The 17886-nt window shown below is 45.8% G+C and overlaps 1 protein-coding gene across 1 annotated transcript in view; it reads left to right on the top strand.

The window, feature by feature from the left end:
• The window catches only part of grik3 (glutamate ionotropic receptor kainate type subunit 3), a gene marked incomplete at both ends in the record, with an annotated part of 377990 nt that extends 367322 nt beyond the window's left edge, over positions 1-10668 (top strand). The window contains 3 exon segments of the mRNA XM_084336312.1: positions 4703-4928; positions 9258-9508; positions 10468-10668. Coding sequence (XP_084192438.1) covers positions 4703-4928; positions 9258-9508; positions 10468-10668 — 678 coding nt within the window.
• Positions 10669-17886: the final 7218 nt, after the last annotated feature.

The raw sequence follows: 17886 nt of genomic DNA, 5'->3' as shown, positions 1-17886 counted from the left end.
GCGGGCTGAAAAATTGCTTATCCGTGCCTTGCTCAGCGCCAACAGCACGCACACACACACACAGACACGTTGTGATCGCTATGAAAAAAACATCTGATTAACCCAATACTGGTAACATAGAGTCCTTACCTCACATCAGATGTTCTGCAAAAATATTAATCCAATTCCTGTTCGCCATTCCAAATATCGATCGCGTCCATTGATCCAACGTTATAGTCCAAAACACATAATCCACGCTGCTCCCAGTCCCCCCAGTCAACATGGTACAACGATACTGCATGCCCGAGAAGCAAAACCCGGACCGGACTTTTTTTCTTGATGCACATCCCCAGCCAATCCAATCCAATGATGTGCAATACCATCCGGGAGATGATAGGCGGCGGTATTTGCCATTTTGCGAGCTCAGACCCATTCCCAACAATAACATCGGGTTGGATGGATGAAAATGAATGGATATCGCTAATAAAAGAAATAACGATTAAAACCTTATAAAAAAATTATACTCGTGATTGGCGCTCAAGCGTCGGTGAGTTAACCCGACTATACTCGTGACTGGCGTTCAATGAGTTAACAACCAAATTCAGTCAGGACCTGGGTTTAGCATCTCATCCAAAGGAAGGCACTTGCAGCTGTACAGTGTCCCTATCACCGTAACAGGGGCATTGTTACTGACAAGTCCAGAGGACAGAGTGCCCCCTGCTGGACAACAACACCACTTTCCGACAATGGCCTTGACCGGGGCTCAAACCGGTGATCTTCCGATCATGGGTCCGGAGCTCTACTCATGTAGCCACGCTGCGGAATATGCTGAGACTCTACTGATCAACATCATCATTGGTCAGAAAGAAATAGGCCTACAGTAGGGTTAAAAAAAAAATATATATATATCAGAACTATCCATTTAAACAGTTTGTCAATGATATGGTGTTCCAGATAGGCAAATCTGAATGCAAAAAAAATAAGGAATTAATGGCAGAGATTAAAAAGGACACAGCAATTAATTCCATTTAATCAGCTATTTTGCACAGTGTGAAAGGAGCCTTTATAGCTGAAGCATGCTGAGTACACACACAGTACACTGTTGCATACGCTATGTGAAGAACTGAGGCAAGATGGTCAATCATAACTTTTTAGTCGACTTTTCAAAAAAACTTCTTTCACTTTACAGCAAGCTGCTACTCCCCAAGGGGAAGAGAATCAATACCATTCCATAAAGTGTTTTATATATTATTAATTAATAATATTTGTTCCCACAGCAAAAGCAAATTATCTAGCTTCTCCGCTTCTCTACACTGTTTAATGTGTTCCTCCATAATGAGTTTTTTTATTCCAAGTTTCAGCTTTTGGCTACAGGCTCTTTTACTTTATTTTATTATTTTGACTTTTCTGTCTTGGATGCAATGGCTGGTGATACTATCGTGCTGAATAACACATGTAACTGAGTTACAGTTTCACTGTGTAAGAAAATGAAAACATTGCACATTTTGTTGAAACCCAGGGGAAAGTCCATACTTTTATGACATTGACTTGCTAGAGAGAAGAAAATCTTCCAGCCAAGGCGATTGCCCCAGATTTTAATGCTTAAAAATTCTGACTTGAATAGTTCATAAATACTGCATGTAATATTGTTGACTGTGAGAGTGTGTGTGTGTGTCCCACCCCCCCGCCTTGACGATGTAGCCATGTATTGCCAATCTCTATCGACATTTAATCCAGAGTACCCTGGGTGTGCTGGAATTGCACTCTGGAATTGGAATGTATCTTGGATTGTAGTGTGTGATTATTAATCTCACGGGTACAAAATGGAGTCTGTTTTGTAACACGATGTGATGATCTGAAAATGGCCTTTTACTTGCAAATCACAAGTGTAACCGCTTTAGCCTATAACATGTACACAGCAGTACACTCTTGTTATGGTGTCACCGTGTTGTAACTTAATAGACATTGAAGAGGTACATACGGGAACATGGTCTCATTGACCTTTTCGAGCTAAAAACAACCTTCACTTATTGTCGAGTGACTAAATAAATAAATATACACAAATACTCCATTCTACTTACGTTTGATGATTGCGGCGTTATTAAACGAGGGGAGAACCAGGTGTCTATAATTACGTTGTCAGAGTTGCCAGGCTCAACTGGCCTTCGTTCCCGCTTGTTAGGACAGAGAGGGCTAACGAGCCTGGCTGACAGCTGAGGAGAGGAGGAGAGGAGGCTTGAGGAGTAGCCGCACAGACGAGCTGCAGTGTTCCTCAAATCACTTGATGAGAGTGACGAGCGGGCGGCAGCACCGGATCTTTACAGCAGAACAACTTGTCATGGAGCGGCACCTGATCTATAATTGGATGTTTCATTAACGCCACCATAATAATTAGAGTTGTTCCGATACCGATACCAGTATCGGAAATGCTGCCGATACTGCCTAAAATGCTGGTATCGGTATCGGCAAATACCCTCTAATTTTGCGCTCCGATACCACGTAATTTATCAACAACACTGCGGTCTGCTGTGAGCATTATAAAACAAACGTGTGTTTAACCGACCGTGAATTAAAGTGTCAAAGTGTCATTTTAACAGCAGATACTTTCTTAAATGCCATCCTCCCGACAGAGCGGTGTTGACGGGGAGCTCTGATGGGTTAGCTTGGTTGTGTTATTAGCATTGAACAGCTAACCGAAAGCTAGCGTTAACTAACGTTAAAGGTTTAGCCATAACGTTACCTTGGCTAAAGTTGGGGCTATTCATAATCCAGCAATAATGGCTGCTGACCTGCAAGCAAAGTACAGCAAGTTGGCAAAGGAGTATTCCAACGTAAATCACATTTTCACCAGTAACGTTAGTCTTTCCATCTCCCGGTAGCTCATGCTAGCTAACCTAGTTAGCGTCGTCACTGAACCACCTCGCGTACACAATTAATGACATGGTGCGGACAGCCATATCGGTGACAATGTTTAGCTTTTAGTGCCAAATGATAAGAGTCTGAGGCGGAGTCTCAAAAGAGAATGTTGAATATTTATTGTGCAAAAATCACAACAGATCCTCTGCTACTTCAACGGAGCCTTCTCGAAGCAAGTGCAGCAACAAATAATGTCTGTGTGGATCATTGGTGTAGGGTATATCTGCAGTGCTGCAGCCCCATACTCATTGATTAATGATACTAATACAAATCTATACAATCACTTGTTGTTGAATAAATACCATTACTTTCTAGTTATTACTAAAAAAACAGTATATATAAAACAGTAGCTGTATAGGCGGTTAGGTGGCGTAGCGGAGATTGCGTTCGTCACCAACCCCGGAGCTGTGAGCTGGATTTGCCTGTTCGAATCCAGCTCACAGCTCCGGGGTTGTCACCAGCTTGGCTGGCCGTTCACACTAATACAATTGGCTGTATTAGAGGGTGGGAGAAGCTGGCGGGGTGGGTCCGGGTCGTTGTAAACAGCGACTCCTACAGTTCGGTCGGGGCGCCTGCTAAGCGCGGATAGGACCTGAGTGGGATAGTGTGATCCTTCCACACGCTACGCCCTCTCAGGGAGGATCCGCGCTGCCAGGTGGAAAGAAGCGGTTGATTGGCTGGACGTGTGTCGGAGGAAGCACGTGATAGCCTCCACTCTCCCAGATGATCTGACTGTGGGGGGTAAGTGCGCAGCGACCAGGAAGGGGATTGGGAATTGGCATACGACTAACATTGGGATGGGAGAACATCGGAGGAAAATGGAGGGGGAAAAAGATAAAAAAAAAAAAAAAAAAAAAAAAACAGTAGCTATATAAAAAAAAAAAAAATTATAATTTATATAATTTATTTTTTATTTTTTATTTTTTTAATGTATGCACTGGTAACGGATCAGTATCGGTATCGGCCGATACCCAAAGCTTAGGTATCGGAATCGGATCGGAAAGGAAAATTTTTTATCAGAACATCTCACATTTCATCCCGCCAGAATTAGGCATCCCTTGAAACAACCCCCCCCCCCCCCCCCAACAATGGAGGGCTGCTTATAATAGTATCCTTGGTGATTTGCAATGCCTCATGGTCCTGACTGAGACAGTAATTATCTAGGATTAGATATGGTATTAATGTGACCCTCTTGTAAAGAAATGCGTGAAATATCACATAGTCTGATGCAAGGGACTCTATTATCCCCCTCTGTCTCCCCCCAGCCATTCTGACAAGAGTAGATTTGCCCAGTGCTCTAAAACACATTATCCCTTCCGTCTAGTGACCTATAAGATCTAAACGATTCATCTTATAAATCTGTTTGTGGCCAGGTTTAAAAAGACCATTAAAAGATCCCCGAAAGCCGCTGAGTTTACTAGCGAGTGTTATCGGTTGATGGTTTTTTTCAGCCCAAACATCCAATAAATTCCCATCTTTGTACAATTATTCTGCCGATTGTCCTGGGCCAGCGATGGAGAGGAGGAATAACAGGTTCTCAAGGTTAACAGTATTTATTTTCAGCGCCAACACATTGGGCCATGAAGACGTCATTCATCCTTTCTTAAAGGGGTCTACTCGTTGTGATAGAGGTGTTGATCTCCACATCTCTCAAGGCACTGCTGTGTGTGTGTGGTTTTTGTTTGTTGTTGTGTTGTTGTTTTTGTTGTTTTTACCCACATGTTCTTCTATACCGACACCGAGAGAGTTGTTCAAAATTAGATCCAAAGGCGCTTTTGTGTAACATGCTATTTCTGTCCCTTCGCAGAAATCAAAGGTTTCCACTTTTGAGAAGATGTGGGCCTTCATGAGTAGCAAGCCGAGCACATCGCTGGTGAAGTCTATTGAAGATGGAATCCAGAGGGTGCTCAAGTCAGACTACGCCCTCCTCATGGAGTCCACCACCATCGATTACATCACCAAGAGCAACTGTAACCTGACGCAGGTGGGAGGGATTATCGACAGCAAAGGCTACGGAATTGGCACCCCCCTTGGTAAGACTTGGATGAACTGTTAATTGATTTCTCAAGATGAATAACCATAGTTTATTGTGGTGTGAAATGTGTTTGGTTTCCTTCCCCAAACTAATGTTATTTGAAGCTGATATGTATTCGCTCCTCACAATTGTAATGTCATGCTATCTTTATATGTAGAATCAATATGTCAAATACAACCAGTCCCGCCTGTATTGCTGAACTACGACATGTCGTAGTTGTATTTGACACATAGGATCTACTGATTCCACATGATTGATTAACATTAGGCAACTGCTTTGAAATGCAAACGTTTGGAAATCAACTTGATGTAAAGTAACTTTAGTTACAGTAGCTAGTATGCAGATGGGAAAAAAATTCTGGCCAGAAAGAAAATTGCATCCATAATTTTTGTTCTTTGGATGAATAATGTTTTCCATCTTCATTATCTAAAGATGGTATGTTGCACTGTTGCACTGTTGTCACTACTTTAGGGTGAACGGGGTGTGGGCATGGCTTGAGTTAAGCAACTGTACCTGCCCTTAGCCAAGCTAATTAGGCCTAGGAGCAGGGGTGGCTGCACAGCTGACACCACACCTTTATGGCTGCGCTCATCATCGTTTCCATGGACACCGTGGATAAGTACGAAGCTGCACAGACACAGTAAAATGTTATTATTTATCAACCTTTCTCAATTAATATTTTGTTCTAATTTCTAAAAGAGACCAACAAATATGGGGGGGGGGACAACAATATGATATTATTTATTCAATATGTTAACTCATTGACCGCCGGGGATTAGTCATCGCCCTGTGGTCACATTGCCACACGTTAAAATATAGGACTGAGTCACCTTGTTTGTAGAGCTATAACTATATTCTATATTGGGGCGGCTAGGTGGTGTAGTGGGCAAGGCACTCGCCACCAGTGTGGAGACGCTAGGATTCGCGTGTTCGAATCCAGCTCTCCACATTGTTTTCAGTTTAGCTGGTCGTCCGCAGTAATACACATTGGCCGTATTACGGGGAGGGAAAACTGAAGGGTGGGGATCGAACGTTGTGAACAAGCGACTCCTACAAGTCGGTTGGTGCGCCTGCGCAGTAGAATCAGGAAGTGTCGGGGGCAGCGTGAGCCTCCCACGCGTTACTCCTCGACACTGAGAGATCGAGCTGCGCAGGTGAAAAGATGCGACTGCTGTTACCTCAAGTACCGGAGGGGACTTGTGCTATGTATGACTTAGTCCACATTGCAGCCGGCTTGTGGGAGGCAAGAAACAGCGTTCGTGACAGGGGAGGGATGAATTGGATGATACGAAATTGGGATGGGAGTAAAAATAGAAAATGGGAGAAAAAGTGGATCAAAAAAACAAAACAAAAAAACTATATTCTATATTATAGCTATGGATACAATACTATGGCCCATTTGACATCACCTATCTATCGTTCAATATGTGAGAGAGAATACATTTTTCCATCCATACGTTCCCGTGTTATACCGTGGTGAATATAAGTATGGTTTTAGAGCAGTCTAGGGTAATTCATGAAATCCTGAGTTAAAGCCCTATACGTCGATTCCACTATACACGTTGCCATGTCTTGCCTGTATATGCTATTATCGCGAAATCAAATCTAGATCATAGCTATTATGTTCCATCATGAATGCATGAAAGGGGGGGGGGGGGTCGTTTCTGATTATTTGATTGTCAGTAACGGCATTCGCATTGAACACTAAAAACTAGGGATATCCGATATTATCGGCCTACCGATATTATCGGCCGATATCGGCATTAAAATGTGATATCGGAAAATATCGGTATCGGTTTTCAAAAAAAAAAATTATTTTTACATTTCTATAACCTTTATTTACCCAGGCAAGCAAGTAAGAACAAATTCTGATTTTATGTATTGTCAAAAGTATACATAATGTTGTGTTAATTCCACAACAAGAGATATGTAATGTTAATTACCTGAAATGTTGGGGGGGGAAACCCTGCATATATCAGTATCGGTTGATATCGGTATCGGAAATTAAGAGTTGGACAATATCGGTATCGGTAAAAAAGCCAATATCGATGTCAAATCACCCTTACCTGTGGCCGGGAGTATTCCAAAAATAATATTCCAATTGTTTGATCGCCATCTGGTATTATCCAATGTCCATTTCGTCAACAGCATAATTCACCACAACATATGGATCGGAGATATTTGACGCGCTTCGATGGAACCGGGACAACCGTTCGCCTCGCCCAACAAGGAAAAATTAAACCCGAGACCTGGGGCTGTCCCACAGAGAAAGATACAAGGGTAGAAAGGGTGCTCGATACCGCCGTCTAGCGTGATGCGGCCCGTATTGCACTTTTACATTCTCATGAGGATTCCCCATGTTAACCCTGATTCTGTGCGCCTGTAATGAATAGAAATATCGAATAAAAGTAATAGCGATCAAATAACAAGTATACTCATTGTTGGCGTTCAACGATTGGCGCCCAATAACGAGTATACTCGTCGATGGCGGGGAATGAGTTAAGGGGAAATTACACAAGTACATGTAGTAGCGGTAGTTTACTTGACAGCGTAGGAGTTTGTTCACACACACACACACTAAGGAGAGAGCTTCTGACACGCCAGCCAATTCCTTCTGCTCTGTACCATCTTGCCAGCCCTCTTCAATAAAGTGGACTGTTGGGCGCCATCTTCCCTGTGTGTCTGTGCTGGAGAGCCTTTTAAAGGCTACTTATGTGGGCTACAGTCAAGTACCACGTTCACACTTCCAAGTGATATGGATCTACTGCAAATATTTACAACTGCAAATACGTGGACTGTCCAAAAATAGAAATATGAAAATTAAATAAAAACATAGATATTTCTGCATCTGCATTTATATAGATTTCTCTCTTGAAAGCTATTCCGGTGTGTAGGTTGTAGATTTAGTAGGTATGACAGAGTTTGATGTGACCGTGCAATAATTGTCCTCTCGTTGTGGTAACCATGACGCATGTTTTTGATCTCATAATTCCCCCTAAATCATACTCGAGCCTTGGCGGCTCACATTTGAACCAAAGTCAAGGCAAGCCGTGTGTTGTTGTGTGCAGGCTCCCCGTACAGGGACAAAAGTCAAGGCGAGCCGTGTGTTGTTGTGTGCAGGCTCCCCGTACAGGGACAAAAGTCAAGGCGAGCCGTGTGTTGTTGTGTGCAGGCTCCCCGTACAGGGACAAAAGTCAAGGCGACCCGTGTGTTGTTGTGTACAGGGACCAAAGTCAAGGCGGGCCGTGTGTTGTTGTGTGCAGGCTCCCCGTACAGGGACCAAAGTCAAGGCGGGCCGTGTGTTGTTGTGTGCAGACTCCCCGTACAGGGACCAAAGTCAAGGCAAGCTGTGTGTTGTTGTGTGCAGGCTCCCCGTACAGGGACCAAAGTCAAGGTGAGCCGTGTGTTGTTGTGTGCAGGCTCTCCGTACAGGGACCAAAGTCAAGGCGGGCCGTGTGTTGTTGTGTGCAGACTCCCCGTACAGGGACCAAAGTCAAGGCGAGCCGTGTGTTGTTGTGTGCAGGCTCCCCGTACAGGGACCAAAGTCAAGGCGAGCCGTGTGTTGTTGTGTGCAGGCTCCCCGTACAGGGACCAAAGTCAAGGCAAGCTGTGTGTTGTTGTGTGCAGGCTCCCCGTACAGGGACCAAAGTCAAGGCGGGCCGTGTGTTGTTGTGTGCAGGCTCCCCATACAGGGACCAAAGTCAAGGCGGGCCGTGTGTTGTTGTGTACAGGGACCAAAGTCAAGGCGGGCCGTGTGTTGTTGTGTGCAGGCTCTCCGTACAGGGACCAAAGTCAAGGCGAGCCGTGTGTTGTTGTGTGCAGGCTCCGCGTACAGGGACCAAAGTCAAGGCGAGCCGTGTGTTGTTGTGTGCAGGCTCCGCGTACAGGGACCAAAGTCAAGGCGAGCCGTGTGTTGTTGTGTGCAGGCTCCCCGTACAGGGACCAAAGTCAAGGCGAGCCGTGTGTTGTTGTGTGCAGGCTCTCCGTACAGGGACCAAAGTCAAGGTGAGCCGTGTGTTGTTGTGTGCAGGCTCCCCGTACAGGGACCAAAGTCAAGGCGAGCCGTGTGTTGTTGTGTACAGGGACCAAAGTCAAGGCGAGCCGTGTGTTGTTGTGTGCAGGCTCCGCGTACAGGGACCAAAGTCAAGGCGAGCCGTGTGTTGTTGTGTACAGGCTCTCCGTACAGGGACCAAAGTCAAGGCAAGCCATGTGTTGTTGTGTGCAGGCTCCCCGTACAGGGACCAAAGTCAAGGTGAGCCGTGTTGTTGTGTGCAGGCTCTCCATACAGGGACCAAAGTCAAGGCAAGCCATGTGTTGTTGTGTGCAGGCTCCCCGTACAGGGACAGAATCACCATAGCCATCCTCGGCATCCTGGAGGACGGGCGCCTACACATGCTGAAGGAGAAGTGGTGGAGCGGGAGCAGCTGCCAGGACGAGGAGCGACGTGAGACGGGCCCCATGGGCATCCAGAACCTGGGCGGTATATTCATCGTGCTGGCGTCGGGCCTGGTGCTCTCCGTCTTCGTGGCCATCGCCGAATTCGTCTACAAGCTGAGGAAGACGGCGGAACGCGAGCAGGTAGATGTCCTCCATGAATCGCCCTGTAGTTTCGTTTCATATGTCATTTGCATAAATTAGGAACAGTAGCGATCCTAGTATGCTTCCTTGTGGAACACCACAGCTCACTGGGAGGGGGGGGGGGTAGGGTACCGTTTACCTCCACCATCTGTTCTCTCCCCTCCAGGTAGGATTGTATCCAGCTCACTGATAGACTATCAAAACCAATTGCTTTTAGCTTGTCAATCAGAATGGTGTGATTGACAGTGTCGAAGGCCTTTTGTAGGTCCAGCATGACCATGCCGCAGTATTTCCACTTTTGGCTGTGATGTTGCTAACCGTGCACATTTTTTTTTTTTCTTCCACACAGCCTCTAAACCAAATCTCTGCTCTGTCCGTGGCTTTTAGTTCAAACGTGCTTTAAAAGGATTATGCCCTCTGCTAATCCTCAGGACTATTTGGCCATAGGAACGCAACATTTGCTTATTTTAACAGGCATAATTGCAAATTGGAGCGTAGAGAATTAATCCGTTATTAGTCATTGCAGATGTCAGAATAGCATGAATCTCTACTGTTGCAAATCACCAATTTTGAGTTATGCAGCGAAGTGGGTTGTTGCAGGCATTGCTCATGTACTGTAGGTAATGGGGGAGAATACACTTGTGATCACTCTGACAGAGTGCGTGGGATGCATGTGGTGGTGTGATTTGACATTGCTGTCAGCTATGGGTGCACACACACAAACGTACACACTCACACGCATGCGTGTGTGCACACTCACAGGCACACATACACACACACACACACACAAAAAAGAACACTACAACACAAATGTTCCGTTCTAACACAGTGTTTTAGAGACCCTCTACACTCTCTGCTGTCAGACCCATTTAAAGCTACGGCATTTACCCCCTGTGTCTGCTCCTCTCTTTCCCCCCCTCCCGACCCTGCCCTCCCCCTCCCCCTCCCTTTGCGCCCAGAGGTCTTTGTGCAGTGCCATGGTGGACGAGATCAGACTGTCGTTCACCTGCGAGAGGCGGGTGAAGCACAGGCCCCAGGCGCAGACGGCGGCGGCTGCGAAGACGGACGCAGTGATCAACATGCACACCTACAACGACCGGCGACTCCCGGGAAAGGACAGCCTGAGCTGCACCACTGGGATGACCCCCGTGTTCCCGTGACGGTGTGCGCCTCGCGGCGAAAGAGCAGCCTCCTGCTGGGCCACGTGTCGGGGGCGCTGCCTGAGACTAGAGACAATGGCATCGACGGGATCACCAGGTTCGCCAGCATTAACCACACAAGCGACACCATCAGCACACTAACCAAACACGGGCAACTCAGAATGGCGGCGTCGGCGACGCAGGTATGACGAGATCGATCACCGATGTGATTATCTGAATGGCGGAGGATTTTTGGGGGAGGGGTAGGGTTGGGGATAGGGGAGGAGGGGTTGGGGGGGTTTGCTGGTATCAATTCCGTTCCGGGGAAAGGAAACAATACAACCCACATCGTCCGTTTTTCAAGTCTGATGTTTACGTGCGCAACAAACAAACGGAAAAGAAAAAAAGAAAACACAAGGAATTACAGTCGATTCGAGGGATCCTTCAATCAATAACAGAGGTGCTGGATTGTTATTGGAAAACATGGACGGAAGGGAGAAAGAACTGGCTTCGTTGAGCATGGCAATAAACTAATGATAGACATGGGGGACAAGCGGGGGGGGGGGGGGGGTATGGGGTAGGAATGGGTTTTCATCAGTTTCGTCACACAGCACATCAAAAATATTATATCAAGTTCTTACCACTTACTTTTTCTATTGATTTAAGCAAAAGCCTGAATGAGGCTTTGGCAGCAGAAAATAATGTTACCTCAAACGTTGTCCAGGCTGGAGATGGGGGACCTTTAAGGCAAGTTACGTAGTAAATGAGAGGAGGACATTTCTGAAAGCGAGGCCTGGACCATGGGATGCCTAACCGTAGGGAAACTTATTCTGTACCCGACACTGGAACCTAGAGAGGGATAGAATCGTGAATAAAGCCTGGCAGGAAAGATCTAATTTACTACATTGTTGCACAGACAAAATGTCATCAATGAGGCAAATTCAAGGTTTGAATGGGGAGACATTTATTCATTTCAGAAAAAAGACGTTTCCATACGTCATGACCATCTTGTAAATGTGATGACTTCAGATCTGTTTGTGCGTGACAGTGTGTGGGCACATGTCTTGTAGGCCGACGTCAAGACGACGGGTGTACTTGATTAAATTTAGATCCAGTTAATCAATTGCCAAAGATGAGCCCAATTCAGTGGACCTACTTAGGATACGGGCTGTGACTGCTCATGTTGCGTTTTAGAGTGAGGGCAATGATCTTGCGTGCAAAGTAAACCCAAGTGGTTTAAATTAAATATGAGTGATTTTAAAGGGACTATTAAAGAAAGTGACTATATCCCCCCCCCCACACACACCCCAACCATACAGGAGGATGTGTATCAATGTAAATTGTATTTGGCACCTGGTCACGGTGTTGTATTTGCATTTCTTTGATCCAGTTTGCCTCAAAGCTACTATAATACCGACGTGCAAGAGAGTATAAATAATGTAATGTGAATTAAGCCTTGCAACAAGCACCCAAAAAGGTCTCGACAAGAGTGCTGTGTTGACATATCTTTTCCTGGTCCCATGCCTCTCTTGAAACATGGCTTTGATCCATAATAAAAAATAAAAAAAAATTATGTCATCAGCAAAACTATAATGAATTGATAAATATTATAAAAGTCATAAAAGGCACAAAAGTTAACGCCTCCTTTTGGAACATTGTGTTGATGACCACTTGAAATGATACTACCGTAATTCCTCTAATAGTAACCGGGTCTCAAATACAAGCCGGGTCTCTATTAATGGCCGGGTGCGCTCTTGAGCTAAGCAATTATAAGCCGGCCTCCTAATACAAGCCGGGTTACTAATATACTGAGCTGCATACTGAGCTAGTTACTTGATTTCACTTTGAAAACGTTGAAATGACCAGTGACCACCTGTAATTGCACTGTTTACTATTTCATACAGTACTTGGTTTCAATAAATGAACCCAGTACATTTTACTGGGTTCAAACTGACACAAAATGTTGATTTATTCATTATGATCCGTTTGAAAATTTGAAATATAGGCCTCCCTCTTATACAGGCCTCCTCCTAATACAAGCCTGGTACCCGCTACAGTTGAAACAAATACAAGCCGGGGTTACTATTAGAGGAATTACGTAATAAAAAATGGCAATACATGATGGCATCAGCTTCTTGACTGTGCTCCATGTGAGTTACTTAAAAGGTAACAGCAGCACGTCTATTATTATTGGGAGTCATCAGACCAAGTTGCTGTCAGATCGCGTTACACCACACTGGTGTTCCTTCAAAGCCGACGGAAGGACTCCATTAGCTTTGAGTTATCTGTGAAACATCAGTGGCAAAGTGGGATTTTTTTTCTTCATATTTCTATTGCATTCCCCCTCTTAGTTTCTTAGTTGAGTGGTGACTTCTGAGGCACAGCGATAAAGTGTAAGAGACTGTGACCTTGGGAATAAAGTGCAAATTGTGACCATGTGTCCATTAGAAGTACATGCTGGTCTGTGTCCATATGTTGCCACAGCCACTGGTGAAATGTCCCTGGTATTTTGCACATTATGCCATTTCATTTTCAAGGCTAAACTATTTTGTTGCACCGTATGGCTTCTTCGTTGCTGTATCCTGAGCCTTATGGGAGAGTTGGCAAGGGAATCAACTTCAAGTGAGAAGGACTTGAAATGGACTCATCGTAGGCTAGCTCTAGAGTAGCGAGAAAAGCACTCTTTTTCTGTTAATTTCATAACGTGCACAGAGATCGTGATCATTGAGTGAATCGACATTTCTTGTGTGAACATGCTAAACGCAAATGCGTTTCAGAAGACAAATTATCACTGGTTTTGTGTGTTTGTGTTGAATCTATTAACTGTATATCTTCAACAAATACCATGCTGTTAGTCAGGAGATAGTAGAAGTTTGTACTGTACAGTGCTGCTGAACGGACAGCAAACCTCTGTGAGGTTTACAATGTTGACAAGTCAAGACAAATATCCTCGGCTCAGCATTAACAATATCAACAATCTTAAGATCCAAGGGGACTCCAATCTGTGTGACTTATCACCGGTTCGATAGAAATTCATTGTATACATGTTTATCAATTCCCTTCTGCAAAGTAGAGTATGTAGATAAGATGAGCAGGAGGAGTAAAAAAAAAAAAAAAAAAAAAAATGTATTTTGCTACATTTATACTGGTAATAAATACATACGTTTTTGTTCACAGTCAAACATGGTATAGATGCTATTTATTTGGTTTCAGAGGTCACTTTAATCTGTACCCCACCCCCAAGCTCCCAAACCCTGTTTATTTATTGAATAGCCATGGATTTTCTTATAGTATTATTGAATTACGATCACACACAAAACGGAAAAAATATATGTAAATCTTCTTTTATCACAGCCAGTATATTTCTATGAGGTGAATGTGACATTGTAATCTTGAGCTCCCCAAGACTTTAGAGGAATCTTCTGTAGAGTAGGGTTAATTTGATATAGGTTTTTTCTTCTCTTGAAACCCCACCTATGGTAAGCCAGGCCTAAAGTCCGTCCGAGGCTGATACTTGGTTAAATTATGGGATATTATGTTTACCTTCATGCTTAGCTTTTCAATGCAGGTTGGTTCAAAGTCTCAAGTTTGTTTGTAATTCCACTTGTGTAATATGTGAAGATATTTGATAATAACATCATTATCAAACTTGTTTTGAAATTGCTACAGGGTTCTTGATTTGGCTCATTCAATCAGTTTGGGTTCTAGGTATATACATTTTTTTTCTTTTAATAAATTAATGTGAATAATGTCATTTTACACAAAATTGTATGAAATGTGAGAGAAAAGTAATGCAAAAATGTAAGCTACATAACCTGTGCTTCATTAGCAGTGTGTGGTATGAGTTTAAGTTTTCAAACAGTCACAGCGATATGCCTTTTTATGTATAACCTTTCCTTTGAGATGCACAGCTTCTATCATTTGGCAGAAAACCTCTCAAATGATACAATTAATATGTTGGTGCCGACCAGGGTTTTCTTTGTGGACATGCAGAATTTCTATGAATATAGTTTTTTGTAACGTTTTGTAAAAAATATTTTTTGTTTTCCTAGTATCTGTATGTGTTAAGAGAAGAGCATTAGAATAACCAACATTCAAATAAAACATGGGGAAATTCAAAAACATGATAGAGAAGCTATTGAATTATTTTCTTTTGAACACACTGTGAATAATTCAATTGTACAGTTTGCTGTATGGGTTATATGAAGTTTTAAATAAAAAAAAGAAAATACAAATGATTCATATCTCTGGACCATTGATTGATTGATTGATTGTTTGATTGATTTATTGATTATTATCTTTTAGGCTATAATAGTTAACAGTCCCATTCATTACAATATAACAGACCCCCATCTGCAGATCTGGGTTCCATCTATGTCTTGGCGGATCTTGTCTGTAGTGGCCAGCGTCCTCTTCTATGATGTGGCATGCTGGGGGGGCTACATCAACTCGAGGGACACCAACAAACTGAACAAGCTGGTGAGGAAGGCAAGCTCTGTGGTGGGAGTTGAGCTGTTCAGACTAGAGGTGGCAGAGAGGGGGATGAGAAGGAAGCTGGCTGCTATCCTGGAGAATCCCTCCCACCCCCTCTACGACGAGCTAGTCAAGATGAGACGCACGTTCAGTCACAGACTCATACCCCCCGACACTCAACTAACCGCCTTGGCCAGTCCTTCATACCAGCGGCCATCAGGCTCCACAACAGTGGGCAGGGACTGCTGCCAGACATCCAACTACTAGGAACCTAAAAGGACAATATACTACTGTGAGGTTTTGTCCGCTGCTCACCAACTTTCTCTGTCTTCTTTAAGCCTACTGTTAGGAATTCCTCACTCACTCTCTCTAGCCCCCACCCTCTCGTTCTTTACTCTCGTTTACTCTCAGTGGCCACACCTGGACTATTATCAATTACCTCTCGCACCTGTGGTGGCAGGCTAATTAGTTCCCCTGTGGGCTTTAAATACCAGGGCTCTTCCCCTCGTTTCGGCGTGGGGTCGTGTTGTAAACATGCCGTATCATATTCTCAAACATCTAGACTCTTTCGGGAGGTCCTCTGTTCTGCCTATGCTGTATTGATTCTCCGGCGTAGAGATGTATGCTCCAGCCTTCGCCTGCTGTCGCCGTTGCCTGAGAGTGGGACTGGTCTGCGCTCCCTAGACTTCCACGGGAGGCATCCCAGTCATCCACTTCAGACCCCCCGCGCAGCTGTCGTCCTGACGCACATCCAGACCAGCGCCCGGCGTGAGACGAGGTGCAAGCTTTGGCCACCCGTCGCCGTTTGCCTGGAGGGAGACATTGTACTGCGCTCTCTAATCCTCTACGGGAGGTATTCCAGTGTTCCACTCCAGACCAGCGCGCCAGATGCGCTCAAGCCTTCGCCACCTGTCGCCGTTTGCCTGGAGGGAGACACTGTACTGCGCTCTCTAATCCTCTACGGGAGGTATTCCAGTGTTCCACTTCAGACCTTCGAGCTTGGCACGCTCCCCCGACCAGCGCGCAGACGCGCATCTCCTAGACCTTCGGGCTTGGCACGCTCTCCAGTCACCAGCGCGCAACGCGCATCTGCAAGGGCTTGGCACGCTCTCCAGTCACCAGCGCGCAACGCGCATCTTCAAGGGCTTGGCACGCTCTCCAGTCTCCAACGCGCATTTTCCAAAGATCCTCGTGCTTGGCACACTCCTCCTCGCAGACGCACCCCGATGCGTCTCTCGGTTCCGACGCGCACACCAAGGTGTGGCGCGCCACTCTGTTCCTCGGCTCCGACAGCGGCTACCCGGTGGACGACACCCTCGCCACCGCCGCTGTTCCAGCACTCTGTTCCTCGGCTCCGACAGCGGCTACCCGGTGGACGACACCCTCGCCACCGCCACTGTTCCAGCACTCTGTTCCTCGGCTCCGACAGCGGCTACCCGGTGGACGACACCCTCGCCACCGCCACTGTTCCAGCACTCTGTTCCTCGGCTCCGACAGCGGCTACCCGGTGGACGACACCCTCGCCACCGCCGCTGTTCCAGCACTCTGTTCCTCGGCTCCGACAGCGGCTACCCGGTGGACGACACCCTCGCCACCGCCACTGTTCCAGCACTCTGTTCCTCGGCTCCGACAGTCGGCTACCCGGTGGACGACACCCTCGCCACCGCCACTGTTCCAGCACTCTGTTCCTCGGCTCGGACAGCCAGCCACCCGGTGGCGATGCCCTCGCCCCGCTGCTGTCCCTTTACCATTACGCATACGCCTGGGTGAGTTTTGATTGTGATGTCACTCACCCAGCGTAATGCCTCTTGCCCCCGTTCCCGCTGCTGTTTCCTGTACCATTACGCATACGCCTGGGTGAGTTTTGATTGTGATGTCACTCACCCAGCGTAATGCCTCTTGCCCCCGTTCCCGCTGCTGTTCCTGTACCATTTCGCATACGCCTGGGTGAGTTTTGATTGTGATGTCACTCACCCAGCGTATTGCCTCCGTTAGTTCTCACTTAGTTAGTAGTTTGGACATTTCATCTCCCACTCTGTTTTTGTTCTCACTTAGATAGTATTTTTGGACATTACTTCTCCCCCTGTGTGTTTGTCACACGAAGATATTATTACTTTGTTTTCTTTGTTTATTTGGACTGTTCTGCATCTGCCCTGTTTGTTCCCTTTTGAATATTAACCCTCTCCTCTGTTCTGCAGAGCGGCCCAGATGTTTTCCCACCAGTCCCCAGTTCCTCCCTGTCCCCAGCCCGCCTCCGCGGGTCTCTGTCCCCAGTTCCTCCCTGTTCCCCAGCCCGCCTCCGCGGGCCTCAGTCCCCTCTGTCCCTAGTTCTCCCCTTTCTAGTTCCACCTAGTTCCTGGTCCCAAGTTCTCCCCTTCTAGTTCCACCTAGTTCCTTGTCCCTAGTTTTCCTAGTCCCCAGTTCTCCTGTTTCCCTAGCTCTCCTTGTCCCGACTTCTCCTAGTCTCTAGTTCCTCTGTTCCTTTAACCTTCCCCTAGTGTTCCTTTAACCTTCCCCTAGCGTTCCTTTAATGTTTCCCCTAGCGTTCATTAACCTTCCCTTAGTGTTCCCTTTTCCTGCCCGCCTCTTAAAGGCACCTAGTTTTTCCCCTCTTGTTATATTCCTGTATTTGTGTTCTCCCTTAAAGGGACAGTGCCCTTTTTCCCTGTCTCTCAATAAATATCTGTTTCTTGGCAAACCATCATACCTGTCTTGTGTTGTGCGATTGGGGTCGGTTACAAACCATAACAACTACCTTATGCATAT

The sequence above is a fragment of the Notolepis coatsorum genome, assembly GCF_963971535.1.
Source record: "Notolepis coatsorum genome assembly, chromosome: 19".
Classification (NCBI taxonomy): Eukaryota; Metazoa; Chordata; class Actinopteri; order Aulopiformes; family Paralepididae; genus Notolepis; species Notolepis coatsorum.
Note: the sequence above shows the minus strand (reverse complement) of the source record. Positions and strands in the feature narration are given on the sequence as shown.